General features: G+C 36.9%; 2 protein-coding genes across 2 annotated transcripts in view; both read left to right on the forward strand.

Annotated features, from left to right (window-relative positions):
* Positions 1–507: 507 nt before the first annotated feature.
* Positions 508–6,207, forward strand: fgf8a (fibroblast growth factor 8a). Its single transcript, XM_067421008.1, has 5 exons — positions 508–1,118; positions 1,203–1,239; positions 1,890–2,070; positions 3,768–3,874; positions 5,125–6,207. Exons 1-5 carry the CDS (start codon positions 1,087–1,089, stop codon positions 5,398–5,400), a joined length of 633 nt encoding a protein of 210 aa, XP_067277109.1. The 5' UTR covers positions 508–1,086; the 3' UTR covers positions 5,401–6,207.
* A 7,404-nt stretch (positions 6,208–13,611) lies between these two features.
* The window catches only part of fbxw4 (F-box and WD repeat domain containing 4), a 42,588-nt gene continuing 38,322 nt past the window's right edge, over positions 13,612–17,877 (forward strand). The window contains exons 1-3 of the mRNA XM_067421523.1: positions 13,612–14,037; positions 15,204–15,299; positions 15,713–15,898. Of these exons, the coding sequence (XP_067277624.1) occupies positions 13,853–14,037; positions 15,204–15,299; positions 15,713–15,898 (467 nt within the window). The 5' untranslated portion in view covers positions 13,612–13,852. The remainder of the gene's footprint in view (positions 14,038–15,203; positions 15,300–15,712; positions 15,899–17,877) is intronic.

The following is a 17,877-nucleotide window of genomic DNA, read 5'->3' on the forward strand; positions in this document are numbered from 1 at the left end:
AAAATCGCTAATCGTCTGTAATCCTTTTAATAGGCTGTGTCTCACACTTTCTTTTTGCAATACACAAGTCAGCAGCAAACCAGTTCTGCAGTCTGCTGCATTGCACAATAGTTTCAGTTTTGAAATCAGAATTAACTCATTTTAGCTACTTGATGCTTGATTGTTAAACATTCGGGTGCTAGTTTAGCCTATTTTTATTAGGCTATTGTTATTATTATAAGACTATTATTAGCCTATTATTATTATTATTATTATTATTATTATTATTATTATTATTATTATTATTAAATGTCATGTTCAGTAAGTCTTATGCTGATTATAAATAACCTTATATTGTATTACTCCCTAAATATAAGTATGTCCTCTAAACTCCTCATAGTGCTTTTGGACTCAGGTGAAGGCATATTTAAAAACGGTTCGGGTGGGGGTTTGGGTGAGACCCCCCTGCTTTTGTTCTATTGAAAAGGGGGCTTGTTCCTCCAGGACCAACCCTACCATTTTAACCAGGGGTGTCAGCGCGAGCGGGGTTGACATTGGAGACTGACTGGCAATGGTAGAAGAGGAGGGGATAAGAGAGTCCAGCAGCACTGCTTCTTGAAGAAAGCTCATCAGATGCACTGTCCTGCCTCCTCTGACTGACATTCACGCAGGAGTCAGACTGGATCAAACGTCAAAGGATCTATTTCTGCTGCGCTCCTCACCTTCATGGACAGCACGGGACTTCTTGAGTCTGTATGATTAGGTGCATCAGAGTCTCTTTCGCTAAAACTTGAAAAGTAAATCGTTTACATGCTGTGAGTTTTGCGTTAAGTGCACTTATTAGTTATTCTCGTTCTTATGAAGGAAATCCAATTAGTGCTTTTACTTGTCAGTGGTCTCAGTGTGAGAAAAAAAATACCCTGGACATTTTTTCCTCCTTCTGAGCAGCAGATCTCGTAATTTGCCAGTTGATCTGTTCATCATATGTTGCGAGTCACAGTTTGGATGCTAGCGCAGGACTTTACACATTTTAACTGGAAAACCTGATTAATAAATCTCTGCAAATTACGCACAATTGTTTTCCCGAGGCCCTTCCCGTCCATCAACATGAGACTCATTCCATCACGATTGAGTTATCTGTAAGTATATCATCTTTATTGTTTGTTTTTACGCATTAACAGCTTTGCTTTCCAAAGACTAATGTGAGATTTTCTCTCTTGCAGATTCCTTCACCTCTTTGCGTTTTGCTACTATGCTCAGGTATGTGTAATTTTTTTTTAACTTTCATTTTATTATATGCTTTGAGCTTGTTTTGTTTTTTTAGCATCATTACTCTCATATATCGATTCTATATTGCGATATGCTACTGTAATATAACTAGCGACAGAATGCGTCAGCACACGCGCCTAATTATATATTTAATTTAGGCTATAGGCTATATACTACCTACAATTGTTTTACAAAGACGTGCTCGTATAGCCGTTAAATTAAAAGGCACTAAAAGTGCGACGGGAGAAGATGTTCTTATCAGATGGGTATCACAGTGGGCGCTGTAACCTGGCAGGTAACACTAACATACTGGCACATGCGCGTGGGCATGAGCGCGTGAAGTATGCCAGCCTCGAGTCAGTGATGAAACATGTCGAGGGGACATAATAACATAAAGGGCTCAACTTAAGCGTTTAGGGCAATTTGGCTTGATATTTAATTTATTTTAAGCCACAAATTACACTTAGCGCTTGCTGTTTTATTCAAAATTTAAGATGTAAAGTCTTGAAAATGAATAGTCGATTACATTACATTTTAAACGAGTAGCCTCTATTGAGGGGAGTATAATTTATAGGCCCGTATGAACGAATGCTGAAGCAATTTGTGCAGGTATTGATTATATGGTATTTAATTTCTGACAGGTAACCATTCAGTCCCCGCCTAATTTTACACAGCATGTGAGTGAGCAAAGTAAGGTGACGGACCGGGTCAGCCGTAGACTAATCCGGACCTACCAGCTTTACAGTCGAACCAGTGGCAAGCACGTGCAAGTTCTGGCCAACAAGAAAATCAACGCCATGGCGGACGATGGTGACGTTCATGGTAAGAGCATCCTCATTATTTATCTCACACAAAATCATAAAACCATTTGTGATTATTTGGAGTTTTGAGGAATGATTTTAAAAACGCTTTCCTTGTACATTTTTAGCTTATTAGTGGAAAATACGGCGAAGAACATGTTTCTTCAGTGGTCCTTTTCATCATTTTAGCTGTATAGTGTGTTAAGTTCACTGTATGCTTCTTTATATAAACACATTTCATTGTAGGTTCTTATTTTCAATGTGCCCCAATACAGATTTTTTTGTCTTTTTCTGAAGAAGTACAGTTAAAAAAGGTCTTTGTGAAACCAGGCTATAAATGTCCTTTTTGGTTCTAACTGGAACTTTATTTATGCTTCTTTATTTTGTGGATCTTTATGATTCACTGCACTTGAATTGCTGGGCATCTTGTCAGTTGGTGAAGTTAAAAAAGCAGTGGAGCGCAAAAAATGTTAAATGGATTCTAGATTGTTGAAGGTGAGTCTCTAGAGAGACGCACAGGTCTGGAAGAGCCATTAGAACTCATCTTACTTCAACCTTCTGAACATTTCCTGAAGAACGTTCCCCTCCTCTCCCGACCAGCTCAGGATGAAAATATGTCTAGCCGAATTCTGACCCTCGCGTTTGCTTTATACGGTCCTTCGGTCCTGTTGACAGATCTCAAAGCCTAAATGCCCCAAATAACTGTTTTAAGTATTTAGAATCAAATTTTATGATTAACATGTATATATGGTTTTATAATACAATCTTATATTAGTTTAATATGATCTTTTTTTACAATCATAAGTTTACTTAAAATTGTACCCACAAACATTTCAAATAGATACTCACTATTAATGGAGAAAAACAATTTATTTCTGTTACATATTTATTTTTTCTCTTCACTTAAATCAGATCACTTTTATTTGTAGTCCTCTCTTATGTGGTTTCACCACATAAAAACCTAATAATTACCAGCTCTGTTGTGGTATTTTTGGAAGGCTGGCTGTAGCTCTGCATGGTTTTGGTGACATCCATGTCACCTGAGCATGTTGTAGAGACAGCAGGGCTGTTAGTTCGGGCCAGTGCCTGGCTCCGGCTCTGGGCTTGTGGTTAGGCTCTTCACCAGCAGGTTATCTGACCCCCTCCATTTGAACCGTAACTCTTTACGATCACTCAGAGTACGGGGGCTGAATCTGAGAATGGCTGCAAGTGCTAATTCTTGGCATGGAGAATATATATCATGGAAAGGCAATCTCCCAGCGCAAAAGCTACTACGATTTTCTTGTATCTGTCATTATACTTTTCATAATTAATAAAAACATAATTAATATTAAAATCTTTAAATCTCTTTTCTTTTTTTAAAACGGTGCATTTAACTGAAGTATTTCAAATTTCTTTATTTTTTATCTGTTGGTACGTGAATGACGTGATTACAATTCACATATTGTTTATCTTGCATAAAAGGTAAAAACTTGAAAGTCCTGCCAGGAAGTCTTTGGTTCCTTCCAGAAGAATTGAAGTGCACATGTTTTTATCATTCTGCTAGAATTTAAGCTTACATAAATCCTAAAGAGTAGTCCCCTTTGGATTTCACATATTTATGCTCGCATGTGTATCTCTATGTGCATGTGTGTTTACTCATGCAATTTTTCTATTGAGACTTAATTTAGACTTTTTAAAGTCAAAGCATCTAATAATAAAAAAAATCTCTTTTTACAGCCAAGCTCATAGTGGAGACGGACACATTTGGGAGTCGAGTTCGAATTAAAGGAGCTGAAACAGGCTTCTACATCTGTATGAACAGGAGGGGGAAACTGATTGGCAAGGTATGAGGAAAAAGTCATAATATAATAATTTTGTGACTGATCAATTATGGTCAGTTTACATATTGTATTATATACACACACAGCATATGTTTCAGCAATTTTTTCTATTCAGATTGCAAGATTTTGGTGAATGAAAAGAAATCTTAGAGAAAGTCTAGAAAAATGAGAAATTCAGAAACGCCACTCATATTCATGTAGTAGTTTTTCGCGTTCAATTGTTTGTGGACATCCCTGATTACATCATTATCAAGAAGATGGTTCAGAAAATCAAACAAGAGTTTTATATTTTCATCTGTTAGTGGGCACCAGACGTTTCCTGGTTGCGTTAGGTAAAATCGAGTGTGAAGAATGGGATCTTTCTTCCTTTTTTTAGCTGGCTACTCTTGTTCCAATGTGGATTTGTGCCTTCTCCTTGCTGTGAATGGTAATAAAGTGGGATGGAGGTTCGGCCCCCACCTCCCAGCACCCTGCCAGGTGGACCATCTGCTTGGCACCCCTGATCTTATGCTATCTGACATATTGGCCGCCCAACGACAGCCTGCATGAGAGAGGGTTTTTTTCGGTTGTTGTTTTTTATTGGTTGATATGCAAGTCTTTTTTCTGTCTTGGATTTGAGATTTTTAACAGGCCATTTTGTTAAGAGGCTGGAGAAAGGTTTGGACTCCTGGTTTGGCTCCTTATCCCATTTACCGGCCAGATAATGTTTAAATGTCCTGTTGTTGTGAACGTAAAATGATGCGATGCCTATATTAGAGGCAAAATAGCCATCCATACCAGATTCAGTCTTGAACATAAACATTATCAAATCGAGTTTTTTCCACTATAAAGAACCATTTATGTAATGCTTCAACTGATGTTAAAGGTTCTTTATAGAACCATAGATGCCAATAAAGAGACAAGAGAGTGTAGTTCATATATTTGTCTAATGTCCTGGAGAAAGTCAAATATTACTGTAACGTTCCGGACTCAACATAATAAGGTTTTATGCCTTTATAATGAACATTAGAAGAACTATTTTTCTCAAAGGATGAATCCGCACCGGTGTTTACTGAAAGGGGAGAGCCATTGGTTTTTGCTGTCATTTCTCTCTCTTGATCTTGGACCGTAATGACTTAAGCATATGCTGTGTGTGTGTGTGTGTGGGGAAGCCCTATGTAAACCATAGCAGACGTTTTTCAAAATACTTTTCGATAAGCTTCACATTTCCCATCAATCAGGAGCTCAAATTTTTCTTTGTCTTGTCCTTTCAGAGAAGCGGTCAGGGGAAAGACTGCATTTTCACAGAGATAGTCCTGGAGAACAACTATACAGCTCTACAGAATGTGAAGTACGAAGGCTGGTACATGGCCTTCACACGGAAAGGCAGACCCCGCAAGGGCTCCAAAACCAGGCAACACCAGCGGGAAGTCCACTTCATGAAGAGGCTGCCCAAGGGACACCAAATCGCAGAGCACAGACCCTTTGATTTCATCAACTACCCTTTCAACAGACGGACTAAACGCACCCGCTACTCAGGAGAGCGTTGAAGAGTGAAGCCGGAGAAAAGGAGAGGACAGAGAGCGAGAGACTTTCTCAAACAATAAACAGACTCCTCTTGTGGACTCCAAAACCATTTTTTTGTACTGAGCAACAATATACCTAACCTTTAGTTTTTTATGAATTTTCAGAAATAACAAAAAAAATAAGGAAAAAAAAAAATCTCAAGAAAAAAAAGAGATCTATTTTTGTACCCCTGACTTTTAGTACTGACCTGTGTAAGAGTATAGAAAAGCGAAGCACGGGACAAGTAAGTGGACATTTTAGTAGTGCGTGGACTTCATCCGTCTTTCCGCTCTTGTTCTGATTTGGTTTCATTTGATTTCGATGGTTTTAGAGTAATTTATAACTCTTCGTATTGCTGCTCAAGGGGACTTGAAGGGCCTGAGAGAATGCACTGACAACACAAGGCTGTATTCGGTTACACAGGCAGCCGGGGCACCTCTCGACCACCCAGCGATAAGATACCCAGCTCATCTCTCAGTAACCTCTCTGGTTCTTGATTCTGGAACTCTCTGGAGATAAACACGGTTAAAGCAAACAGAGCTTTAAATGCATATTTAAATGTGGCAGCTACATTTTTATTATCGCAGGTTTCCAGCCGTGGTTTAAACTGTAAATTCCAAGGTGTATAAATGCATTGTACGGACTGTAGGAAAAGCTTTTGTTCTTTGTTGCATTTTGTTTGTCTGTTTTTTTTATACAAATATAAATATATTTTTATTTGAGGATGTGTAAAATAATTTTAATGATGGAAATATTTATTTAAAAACCTGTAATAAATTTACCTTAGGATACTGACGTCTCTTGCGTTTTTGCTTGAATGCACTATTCAAAACTAGTTTGAAAGATTGAAAATCCTTATGTCATTCTCAACATTTCTTTATTCTGTGATACACAAAAGAAGATATTTCAAAAAATGTTTCAACTCTTTTTGTTCATACAGTGGAAGTCAATGGGTCCAAAAATGCCACTAGACTCACACAAAAAACTTTAATACATTTTTCTATATTTTCTTTTTGTGCTCAACAGAAGAAAATCATATAGCACATTAACAAAAGACAAAACAAAACAAAAAGGATACAGACTTCTTTTTTTAGGTGAACTATTAATTTAAATAACATGCAATATGTGTGTAAAAGGCACCGATTTGAAATCATTTCAAGAAGCATTCTAGAAGTTTCAGTGGCCTCATCCATAGAAAATTAGGCCAGTGCGGTCATTGTATGAAACAACTTGTCATTATGCAATTGCATCATAATAAATACCACCATTGTTTGCATAACCCTTCTGGTTAGAGACCGGTACAGAGTGAGATGGAGATACTGGGTCTCTCCCCCCAGAATGTTTGGAATGGCACAGCTCAGGTCAACAGCTCAGTAGGACTGTCTCTCCAGGGGGGCTACACTGTTTGGTCTCTCCTCTGGTTGAACCGGACACACTACGACTCCCTGGCCCCGTCTCCTCACCCTCGCTCAGGTGTTTTTGTTTAATCTCAGACCTTTAACTCCCTGTAGCTTAATCTGATTGGAGGGGTATCTGTTTTGTCCGAGCAGGGGTGCTCTGTGTTTACAGACTGGGTTCCAAGGAGCCGAAAGCCAAGATCAGAGGGCAGCTTATAGTGAGAAAATGAGAACTGGGATTTGTGGTGTGAGATCACTATCACGTTCTTGTCTGTGATGAGGAAGATTATTAATGACTCCTCTTTGCCTGAGATATGCCTTACTGCAGTTATAATGCTATGTAAATTATGATCAGAGGAAAAAAAACAGACATTTTCCAATCCCTTTTTAATCAAATTAATTGCATCATAAAATTCTAAACGATTCAGCCAAAAACGGACCTCTAATTAGTTTTGGCTTGACACATCTCATGCATCACTGAAAAATGTGTAATGCAGGTGCATTAACGAAGGCTGGCATTGTTTTTATGGCGCAATATGCCATGTGTTCTGCCTCATGTTATGCTAGTAGCTCAGCCGGGGTGCAGAGGTCAAACTCCTAGAAAGGCCAGATCCACAGAACGTTTCTTTGACTTTCTAGTATGCTGGTTTAGTTCCATTCAGCAGCAATGTAATCCAATTCAATGAATGGTAATCAATTAAGGAAAAAAAGCTTCTTGACATTTCTAAATAAACAAAACATTCACATTTTAAATCTAAAATGGACAAAGAGGGCAGACTGAAGATTATAATGCACATCTTAATTTAAACATATTTAGATTTTAGAAACTTTTTTATATATGTATTTGTGGTCCAGGTGTGATTTTAATTTTAACGATTTTTGAAAAGGGATTGGGAAAAACTACACAAGCAAGCAACCATATTAAAATATGTACACGCACATTTGCAAATGTTTGTTAACATGAAATTTCAATCAGTGTCAACATGTTGTGGGGTGTGATGCTATAACACATTACAATAAGATTCATTTAACTTTAGTTAACATGAACTAATAAAGAACTGCACTTATAAAGCATTTATTTAACTTTGTTAATTTGAACATTAAATAAATAATAAAATAAATTGGTAAGCATGTGTCTGGAAATACACTCTTTCAAATAGATTTCTAAATCTTTATGTTAAATGAAAAAAGTTCATGTACATGTTTGATGTACCCAAAAATACTACTAACAAAGCACTTAAAAGGGTTTGAGTTGGTGATCAAATAAAAGAACCACCAGAGCCACCAACTGACTCCCTGTGTTTTTACATTGATGACGTCTGCTATTGATTAACAGACCTTGACGATTTGCCATGGTTATTCTGCATTATCAGTCCTCAGTTTCCCCTGAAATTTGTCTCCATGACCATAAAGTTGTAAGAAACCCAGGGGATCCAGCAGGTTGTGGGAAAAATCGCACCTTCTGTGCAGCTTGTGATGCCATGCAAATGAAGAGCAATTCCACCGAGAGAGAGGGGACGCAAAACTGCTTTCATCCATTTTATTGAGCTGCAACCGTCATCCTTAACCCCTGATAAACAAACAGGGCTACCTTCTTAATTTGCTTAGGGAGCAATTTAGACTTGTACAAGCCCCCCTGCTGAACTGGCAGAATGGCAGGGGTGAGAGAATGGGATGACCCAGACCTCTAAGCTGCCTTTACTTCACATTCTCCCTAACCCTGGTCATAAAACCCTTCCTGCAAATTGGAGCTCAATGGAGGAAACATGGGTTGAAATTAGGGATGCACCGAAATGAAATTCTTGGCCGAAGCCGAAACCGAATAATAATGAAATGCTTGGCCGAAGACCGAAGGCCGAATACCGAACGCAGTGTTTCGCATTTTTTCCATTTATTTGGCAATTTTTTTTTACCATTACAATAATTAAATAATAAAAATTTGCTTTTTACTATTTTGTGTTGCTTTTCAGAGAAATAAATCAAATAACAAAAATACAATTTCAAAATATTTATTTAACACTGAATTTTTTTTTAACATTCCAGCAGATATTATACAAACTAAGCACAACATAACTTAAAATAAATCATTAGTAAAATAAAAAATATATTTTTATTTGGCCATCTTAGAAGCCCCCCTTCTTGAATAGCCTATGTTAGGCCTATAACTGACTGCTGAAAGAATGTAACTCTGTATGTCTACAACAACTAATGTGCATTGAATAGTGCAAAAAATGTGGATGAACCCACAACAAATAAATAACTGTCTTAGACATAAGCCTACTTAGCCTACTTCTTCAGGAAAAGTGGCAGGTTCTTCTTTATGAAAAGTAGCTTCTCTGCTTTCTCACATGAAAGTCGGTTCCTCTTCTCATCGATGACATGAGCACTAAATTTCAGCACTAAACAGTGCTTCCACACTGCTGACATGTTTGCTGCATAAAGCACGCAGCTCTCACTCTACGTGGGTTACTTTTTGATCACGTCATTAAAAACGTCATTGTTCGGCCAAAATTATTCGGCCTTTTTACTTATTCGGCCGAATGCCGAAAGTGCTTTTTTTGGCTATTTTCGGCCGAATAATTTCGGTTGCCGAATATTCGGTGCATCCCTAGTTGAAATGATGGAGATAAGTCCACCTCGAGTGCTTTTTCTAGCACCCATACAAGTGTTCACAATGACTAAGCCATTTTAAGTCTATACTAAAAGTCTAAACTTTTTTTTAGTAAATCTGCTGAATAATTTACAAACTGATCCACAGGAAAGAGTAACGGATCAGAATGGTTTTACTGAAGCAAATATGCATGGGATCAAAAAATAGCAACACGATATTAGCAGTATTCCTAAAGCGCACAAGCCAACAGCCAATTACAAAGTTATAATTGACATGCAAACATTGTTCAAAGAGAAGATGGGACACGACAGTTTGACTGTTTGTATATGGGACATATGGAAGAACTGTTGACTTTTCCAATTGGAGCTGTAATCTTTTGTTTGCCCATGCATTTCTAAGGCTGATTGTCTGAATGATCTGAACAATTACAGGCTAAATGTGTTTGCCAGCCACACAGAGCACCCTGCACCCCTCTAAAAAGATCAAAAGGGAAGATTCCCCCTCCTTCTTCATCTCCTTTCAGTCATGACAATTCAGCTGGAAAGCCAACCATAAATGTTTTTTTAATTTTTTATTTCCAGTATCTGTGAGACAGTTATCCAGAGTATACCTAAATTCAGAGGTTAATTAATTGAGGGATGCCATGTTTCATCTACAGGAAATGTTCACCTAAATATGGAAATGATGTCATTATTATAGACTTTTATATGTAAAAAAAATGTAAGTAGCTTATCTTTAACACAAAATAGGCTCCATAAAGAGAGAAAAACATTACAGCAATTCGCCAGACTAGTACATCGTATTCCAAGTTTCCTGAAGTCATATGATAGCTTTGTATGAGAAACAGAGAGAAATTTAAGTCATTATTAACTGATAATCTTCCCCTCCAATGATCTGTTAACTTGAGAAATGCTGTGACTGGATCATTTAGTCAGTGAGTTGAACTCAACAACCGGATCTGTCCAAGTTGTGAATGAATCACTGAGAATAGGTGATTCATTGAAAAGATCCGACTCAAAAGACCGATTCAAATTGAAGCGAACATTGCTATCGCTCTCTTATGATCTCTGGATGTGCCAAGGATAGCTTTTTTGTGAATATGACTTAAAAGGTTAGTTCACCAAAAAATGTAATTTATGTTATTAATGACTCACCCTAATGTTGTTCCACATCTGGAAAACCATGTTCATATTCGGAACACAATTCAAGATATTTTATATTTAGTCAGAGAGTGTATCTAAGTGTATGCACACTATACTGTCCATGTCCAGAAAGGTAATAAAAACATCATCAAAGTAGTCCATATGTGACATCAGTTAGTTAATTAGAATCGCTTGAAGCATCGAAAATACATTTTGGTCCAAAAATAACAAAAACTACGACTTTATTCAGCATTGTCTTCTCTTCCGCATTTGTTTTCAAACCTCAAATAAAGATTCAAACGGTCATGAATCAGCAGATTGATTCATGATTCGGATCGCGTGTCAAACTGTCAAACTGCTGAAATCACGTGACATCGGCTATCCGAATCATGAATCAATCCGCTGATTCATGACCGTTTGAATCTTTTATTTGAGGTTTGAAAACAAATGCGGAAGAGAAGACAATGCTGAATAAAGTCGTAGTTTTTGTTATTTTTGGACCAAGACATATTTTCGTACTTCAAGAGATTCTAATTAACCAACTGATGTCACATATGGACGACTACTGATTATGTTTTTATTCCATTTCTGGACATGGACAGTATAGTGTGCATACACTTGGATACGCTCTCGGACTAAATATAAAATATCTTAAACTGTATTCCGAAGATGAACGGAGGTCTTACGGGTGTGGAACGACATTAGGATGAGTCATTAATGACATACTTTTCCCTTTTGGGTGAACTAACCCTTTAAATCTTGTTCTGTTAGCTCTTATAGCTGAGTCTGTGTTTAGGAATGACATTACAATTATAAAACAAAAACAGATTTGAATTTATGTGTGAACTATCCTTACTATTGTTTAAAATGTTTTGAAAGAAATTAATCTTCTGTTTCAAATAAATGCTGCTCTTTTGAACTTGATATTTATTACAGAATCTAGAAACCACAAAAATATTAATACTAAACTGTTAATGTTTAGCACCAAACCAGAATGATTTCTGAAGGATCATGTGACTGAAGACTGGAGTAATGATGCTGAAAATTCAGCTTTGCATCACAAGAATTACATTTTAAAATGTATTCAAATAGACAGTTATTTTAAATTGTAATAATATTTCACATTTCTACTGATGCAGCCTTGCTAAGCAGACGTCTCATACCGTTAATCATACCGGCTTCAAACTTTTGAATGGTAATGCAGACCACAATATCCAAAGCGATAACTTCACACAGCATTCCCTAAACAAACAGCAACAAAAATCTGGTATTTCCTTCATTTTCTTCATTTTTTTTCTTGATGTTTTAAACAGCTTAACAATACACTAACGACATTTGTGACCGGTATCTTGTGAAAGATTGTCAGTGTTTGTAACAAACTTCTATTGTTGCCAAAGAGATTAACTGTTGGTGAAGGCTGAAAGTTAAGAATGAAGTGTGTAAACCATGATTTCTATAGCAATGGAGAGAAAGAGAGGATGTGGCTGTTAAAGAGGTAATATCTGTGACAGCGTATTGAACTAAACTCAGCTCAGTAAAGGAGATAGTGAAAAGTAAAAGGATACAGAGGCCTGCGTAACTTGGTCACCGCACTGAATGGGCTGAGGTCAGGCCACCACTTTGGTCCAAACAAAGGCAGCCACCAAGTAGTCGCATTACTGACAATCACATACCATAACCTAGGATCAAATGGCCCCATTGTGGCACTAATATAAAAAACATGTTGTAGAATGACAAGCAGTGAATGCTTACATGAGATGGGGTCCTCTGTCAATTACAAGACACTCACCATACAAAAAGAAGAGGAAAAAGAAGAAAAAACATCAAGGCAATTGAATGTGCCATAGAGTGAGGGGTGGACAAGCTGAGTGATTGGAGGACAGGCCAAGGAAGAAAAGAACAAAATTGCATTCCACAAGCAACTGAGCATATCTTCAGAGAAATAACATCTATAGAGGCTGTACAAGAGATGAGAGGAGAAGACGAATAATTACAAACCTCAATTCTATGTCTGGACTGTGAAATGCTTCTTTTATGGCCTGTCTTTTAGGTGACCTAATAAACGGTTTCACAAATCTGAGAGATAAAAAAAAAGGTTGCGTTCAAGCCAGTCCTTTATTGAAGCCTGCATAAAACATGTTAATAGCCATTGTATTTTTTCATTGTTGTTTCTGCTCAAAACGCTCCAATCAATGAACATGGATGATTTTCAATAAACAGAGTTTGTGACAGGATTTTTTTTTTCTGTACATATAGCTTATTTTGAAGAAGTTTGTACAAGTTTTAATAGGCTAATCTGACTATATTTGGGCATTTTTTGATGTTTCCACATTTAAAGTGTTTGTTTTATTGCAGCAATGAGTTAGAAATATCACATCATACTGGAACCAGGCTTTTGCTATTTTTTCAAAATGATGCACTTTGGGATTTGATAAAAATTCAAGAAAATGTTTTTAGGAAGGTTTAAGCCTACTATTAAACTATTAGAAAACTATTTTCTATAAGACTCATATTTGGGATCATAATAACTCATATATAATAGGCTATCTTATAGCATTATCCTCATCACTGGAAAAATCATTATAGGTTGCCTCTGTAGATGTTGCTCTTAAACACAGAAGTGATTCTTTTAAATTATATGGCGAATACTATACACAAACAACATTTTGAAAAGTGTATACCAAACTTTTACATATTTTAATTAGAAAGTGTTACTGAAAAAAACATAACATGTATTTCCAATGTAGCATACTGCCCTTACTACACTTCCCCAAATGTATGCATCTTGAAATTGCTTTTAGGAAAAGGGAATACATGTGTTCTTTCCTTTCTTCTTTTCAGAATATGTTATTTAGTATATTAATACTGTATTTTAAGTAATCTTATCAACCACCTGTTTCAGTATTATGTCAATTTAAATTTATTCCACAATGGAAAAAAAGTTTAAATAATAATAATCTTCATCAACAAAACAACGACAACAACAACAAAAACCATAGCAACTTATCATACTCATTTTGCCTGAATAAAACGTAGTTTAGCAGCAAGCTGAGTCACTGGCTCTGGTCAGTCACACAGCGCACAGCGTGGATCACGTGACTCTACTGGTTATTGTGATGGCTTCCTTCGTTTACTGTGACTACACGCTTTGAGAAAAACATGGGCTTCTGCGCATTCCTGCGTCAAACCGACGAATGTCCTCTCAATAAAGCCCTTCATAATAGTGGAGGCAGACACAACGCGACAAAGAAAAGAGAAGAGGCGCTGATCTGGAAAAGGAGCCGCGATGTTACTGTTTCAGTTGCCCGAGGATGTGCTGTTCCTCGTCTTGTCCTACCTGGATCCCAGATCGCTCTGCCGCGTCTCTCAAGCGTGCAAGAGAAGCTACAATTTCATCTCCAGAGACGTTGTTTGGAGGAAACTAGCTAAAGACATTATTAACACTGGCTTGACACGACAAGGAATAGATTTGTAAGGATTTTGATATACACTAGCTCTGTCGCTAGCTAATAATTCTCGGCCTACGCACAGAACAACAGAACTACGCAGACTGCGTAGAACAACGCGCAATCGTAGCAGTCGTGACGTAATACAAACAGCGTATCTTGTGATTCAGTTAATTCTTTACGCTGATAGTCATGTGGGGTTTACATGTGCACCTGTATGTAGAGGGACCTTTAGACAAAACGGCTGTGGAAGTTACATGTATAAGAAGATTAATAGGAAATTGGATTACAAAATAAGATTTTGTTTAGTATAATTGTTTAGATTAGACCAAAATTAAGAAGCCCCTCAGTTATTTTCAATGAACTCAGTGCCTTGCGCTTAACATTTTTAAATAATTTTACCCACAGAACCCTTTTTGATGATATTTTGCAATTTGCATGTAACTTTCTTATTGCATATTTTTTTCATTTTATTGATAAAATCCCTCTTATTGCAGAAATTGTGGGATAAAAATATTTTAAAGCATTGCGGAAAGACAAAAAAGACAGAACTTTTTAATGTTGTGTGTATTAGTCAAGCTCTGTCATTCACTTACTCAAATCGACAATTATTATTTATGGGTACATAGGTTTATGTCATTTGTTTATTGAATTTTGTGCTTCTAACTTACTAAATTGCACACATCAGAATGTTTAAACTGCATTTATTCAGTGTTATAGAAAATAATGCAACAGAATTTGATCCGGCAGTACAGCGCTCTGGTGAAAACAGTGATGTTATCCAGCTATTTTCAATTATCATATAGTGTCAATGCAGGCAGATCAGTAATATAGTTGAAATTTAACTGTCCCCAACTGAGCAAACCACTAGCCAAAGGCAAAGATGGCACGATTAGAACAATTTTGATGCAATTTTACTGACCATTTATTAAAAAAGGTTACGAAAATGTACAAGTTTCAGTTACTATGCTTTATAAACTCACCTAAAAGTTATTTATGTTCTACTGTATTGTAATCACACATGACACACAACAGGTCTGTCTTCACAGGACGGAAATGATAAAAAAGTTGGATTTAATTTTGAGAAACCTCTCAGTCTGCTTTGAAAGGAGAGCATGAATAGAGCATTTGCTTAATTTATCTACAGTAAAAGCGAATAATGTCAGCCATCAATTCTTAATTTTTTTTCAGATGTCCTAACATTCCTCTTAAGGACAGAGTGAGGGTGTCCCACAACTGGATTCATGGAGTCTGTCGTAAAGAAGTTCTTTTAAAATGGAAAATTAAGTGAGTTATTTTATATTTGAACTTGCACTGCATCAAAATTGAATGCATAAATAACTTGAATCGTATAACTTATTAGTCGTATAACAACTAGGTATGTACAGATGCAGAAATACAATTGCTCAAACTAGTGGGATAAAATGGTTATAATGTGACCCGCCCTGTACTTCGAAAGGGAAAAGAGGAATTCAAAAGCAAGTTGGAAGATGTCATACTTTCATTGTCCAACCCCAAAATACATATTTTTCAGACATATATCCTCTTATTAGGGTGTGTAGTTGACCTTGCCAATATGGACAAGACATTATTGTGTTTTTTTATAAGCCTTCTCGTCACCTTAAGCCCCAAGATACAGATTGAACTACAGAAAAAACATGTGTAGGAGTAATTTCCATTCCTTGATTGTTCGCCCACAGCTTGTTGCCGTGGATACAGCTGGACTGTGATGTGCTGTATCTCTCTCAGGCAGCAAACATCAGTGCTTACCATCTGAGAGCTAAGGGGGGAAAATTTCAGAACAATCGTGTGGCCCTGTTCTCAGGACACCAAGAGGACGTGTGCAGATTCACTCTGACAGACACACACCTTATCAGTGCAGGAGGGTAAATACATGTTCTCTGGTTACAGAGCTTATATCTTTAATAATCAAGTCAGCAACTATATGAACGTATTTGATGAGGAAACACTTCCTCATCGAATCTTTTTATATGGTTGTTGCTGACTTGATTATTATAATAATAAAAATAAAATGATGTGATTTCCATTGTCACACATGGAATGAAGGTTTAGTTTGATGTCTTGCATCCACCCGTATTCTTAAAGGTGCCCTAGAATGAGTTGAAACAATATGTTAAATTGTTCTCTGATATCTACATAGAGGGTATGTGGCTTATTTAAGGGCAAAAATTGTCCAGATACAGCTTTACAGCTCCATTTACAACCCTATAAATTGGTATAAACCCTATAACCCTAGGATGTAATGCTCTGTTTTTGCCTTATTTGGAAGAGTCATGAATATTAATGTTGTGCTCTGCTCTGATTGGCTTATTTCAGCAGCTCACAGCACACAGAAGTTCAGCGAAGCGGCTCGTGAGTCCTGACAGAACACAGACTGACTGAATGACACTTTAAGCAGAACATCTCAAATGGAGATTGATAAAATGCAGCATACATGTTTATTGGTGTTTTCAGATCATCCGCGCGCGAGAAACACAAGCTCGTGTTTGTGCGGTTGCCAGATGTCATTTAAATCCCCCAAACAGCTTTTCTGTGAAAAGGACTCATCCGGTGTTTTACCTAAAATGTCCAATCTGGCAACCATATGCACGCGAACTCTCTCGCGTGCTGATCTGAAAAATGATCTGAAAACACCAATAAACAAGTAAGCTGCATTTCAGCAATCTCCATTTGAGATGTTTTGCTTAAAGTGTCATTCAGTCTACGTTTTAGACTTGTCTTTTTTCGTCATTGATATTGCATGTTTATATAACGTTAGTCACAATGTAGGCTAACGTTACGCAGTGACTGTGATGTACTCTTAATACAAGCATGCAAAAACATCATAGGCCTACTCAAAAATATAAATATATAACTATATATATTTTTATAAAATGAATAGCCTTGTCAAATGACTGTCATTTTAACTTATATGGTGGAAAAGGTGACGTTTGCTAGAAGGATCGAGTGAACGATCTGTAAGCAGTGTATCTACGGTTTTATTTTGTAATACAAAGTAATATTAACCTTTTTCATTAGACACACTATTTAGTTTTGTATGGTACTTGGAGTTTCCTATTGTTACTGTACTAGCATCTTGCGTCATCTAGATAATGCCGTCTCTCTAAGAAACTTTCAATTTAATCTGAAATTGTTTAAACAGCTAGTCAATAAGTGGATAAATCACCACTTACTGCTTGCAGGAATATAGTCGCCCCTTTCTCCAGTTTAAGATGCTGAGCGAAGCTTGCTTGAAATGGGCCAAACAAATGAACGATTTGTTGTGGTATCCGATTATAATAAACCTCAACCATGACGGTTGACATAAAAGTCCTCACGTCTCGTGCACAGCCTGGATCATAATGTGTGTCCGAGCTGCCTTTTTTGCTATCCTCAAGTGTCGTTTGATGATTCGGTTTCATCAGTTCCGCCTGACAATGAACATGTTTGGACAGACGCAAATGTTGGGGGCGTGCATATAAATTATCCCCAACGCTTGCGTCACGGTTGGGTTTATGTTGAGAAGCATTTTTTTTTTTTCTCTGGTGTTTTTGATTCACGAGATTTACATAAGAAGTAGGAGGCAATGGTGTTTGAGATTTACAGTATGTTATGTCCATGTACTGAACTCTTATTATTTCACTATGGCAAGATTGATTCAATTTTTCATTCTAGGGCATCTTTAAGTTGAAAGGTGAAACAGGAATGTGCTGGTTTCCCTCTTTTTTGTTATTGTGCCACTAGGTATTTCCTAAATTTTAACACAGTAAAATATTAACTGCAGTAGTTCAGTCATTCAGTGAATCCACACCTTGTTTGATTGTTTCAGATAGTTTGCTGTTTAAAACACATAATCATAAACAGA

Source organism: Pseudorasbora parva, chromosome 17 (assembly GCF_024679245.1).
Source record: "Pseudorasbora parva isolate DD20220531a chromosome 17, ASM2467924v1, whole genome shotgun sequence".
Classification (NCBI taxonomy): domain Eukaryota; kingdom Metazoa; phylum Chordata; class Actinopteri; order Cypriniformes; family Gobionidae; genus Pseudorasbora; species Pseudorasbora parva.

Excerpts from the sequence above, each read along its gene's own strand:
- fgf8a (XM_067421008.1), top strand. The coding sequence starts at position 1,087 with ATGAGACTCATTCCATCACGATTGAGTTATCT. Across the intron at positions 1,240-1,889 it reads CGTTTTGCTACTATGCTCAG|GTAACCATTCAGTCCCCGCC; the intron begins GTATGTGTAATT and ends AATTTCTGACAG. Across the intron at positions 2,071-3,767 it reads GGACGATGGTGACGTTCATG|CCAAGCTCATAGTGGAGACG; the intron begins GTAAGAGCATCC and ends CTCTTTTTACAG.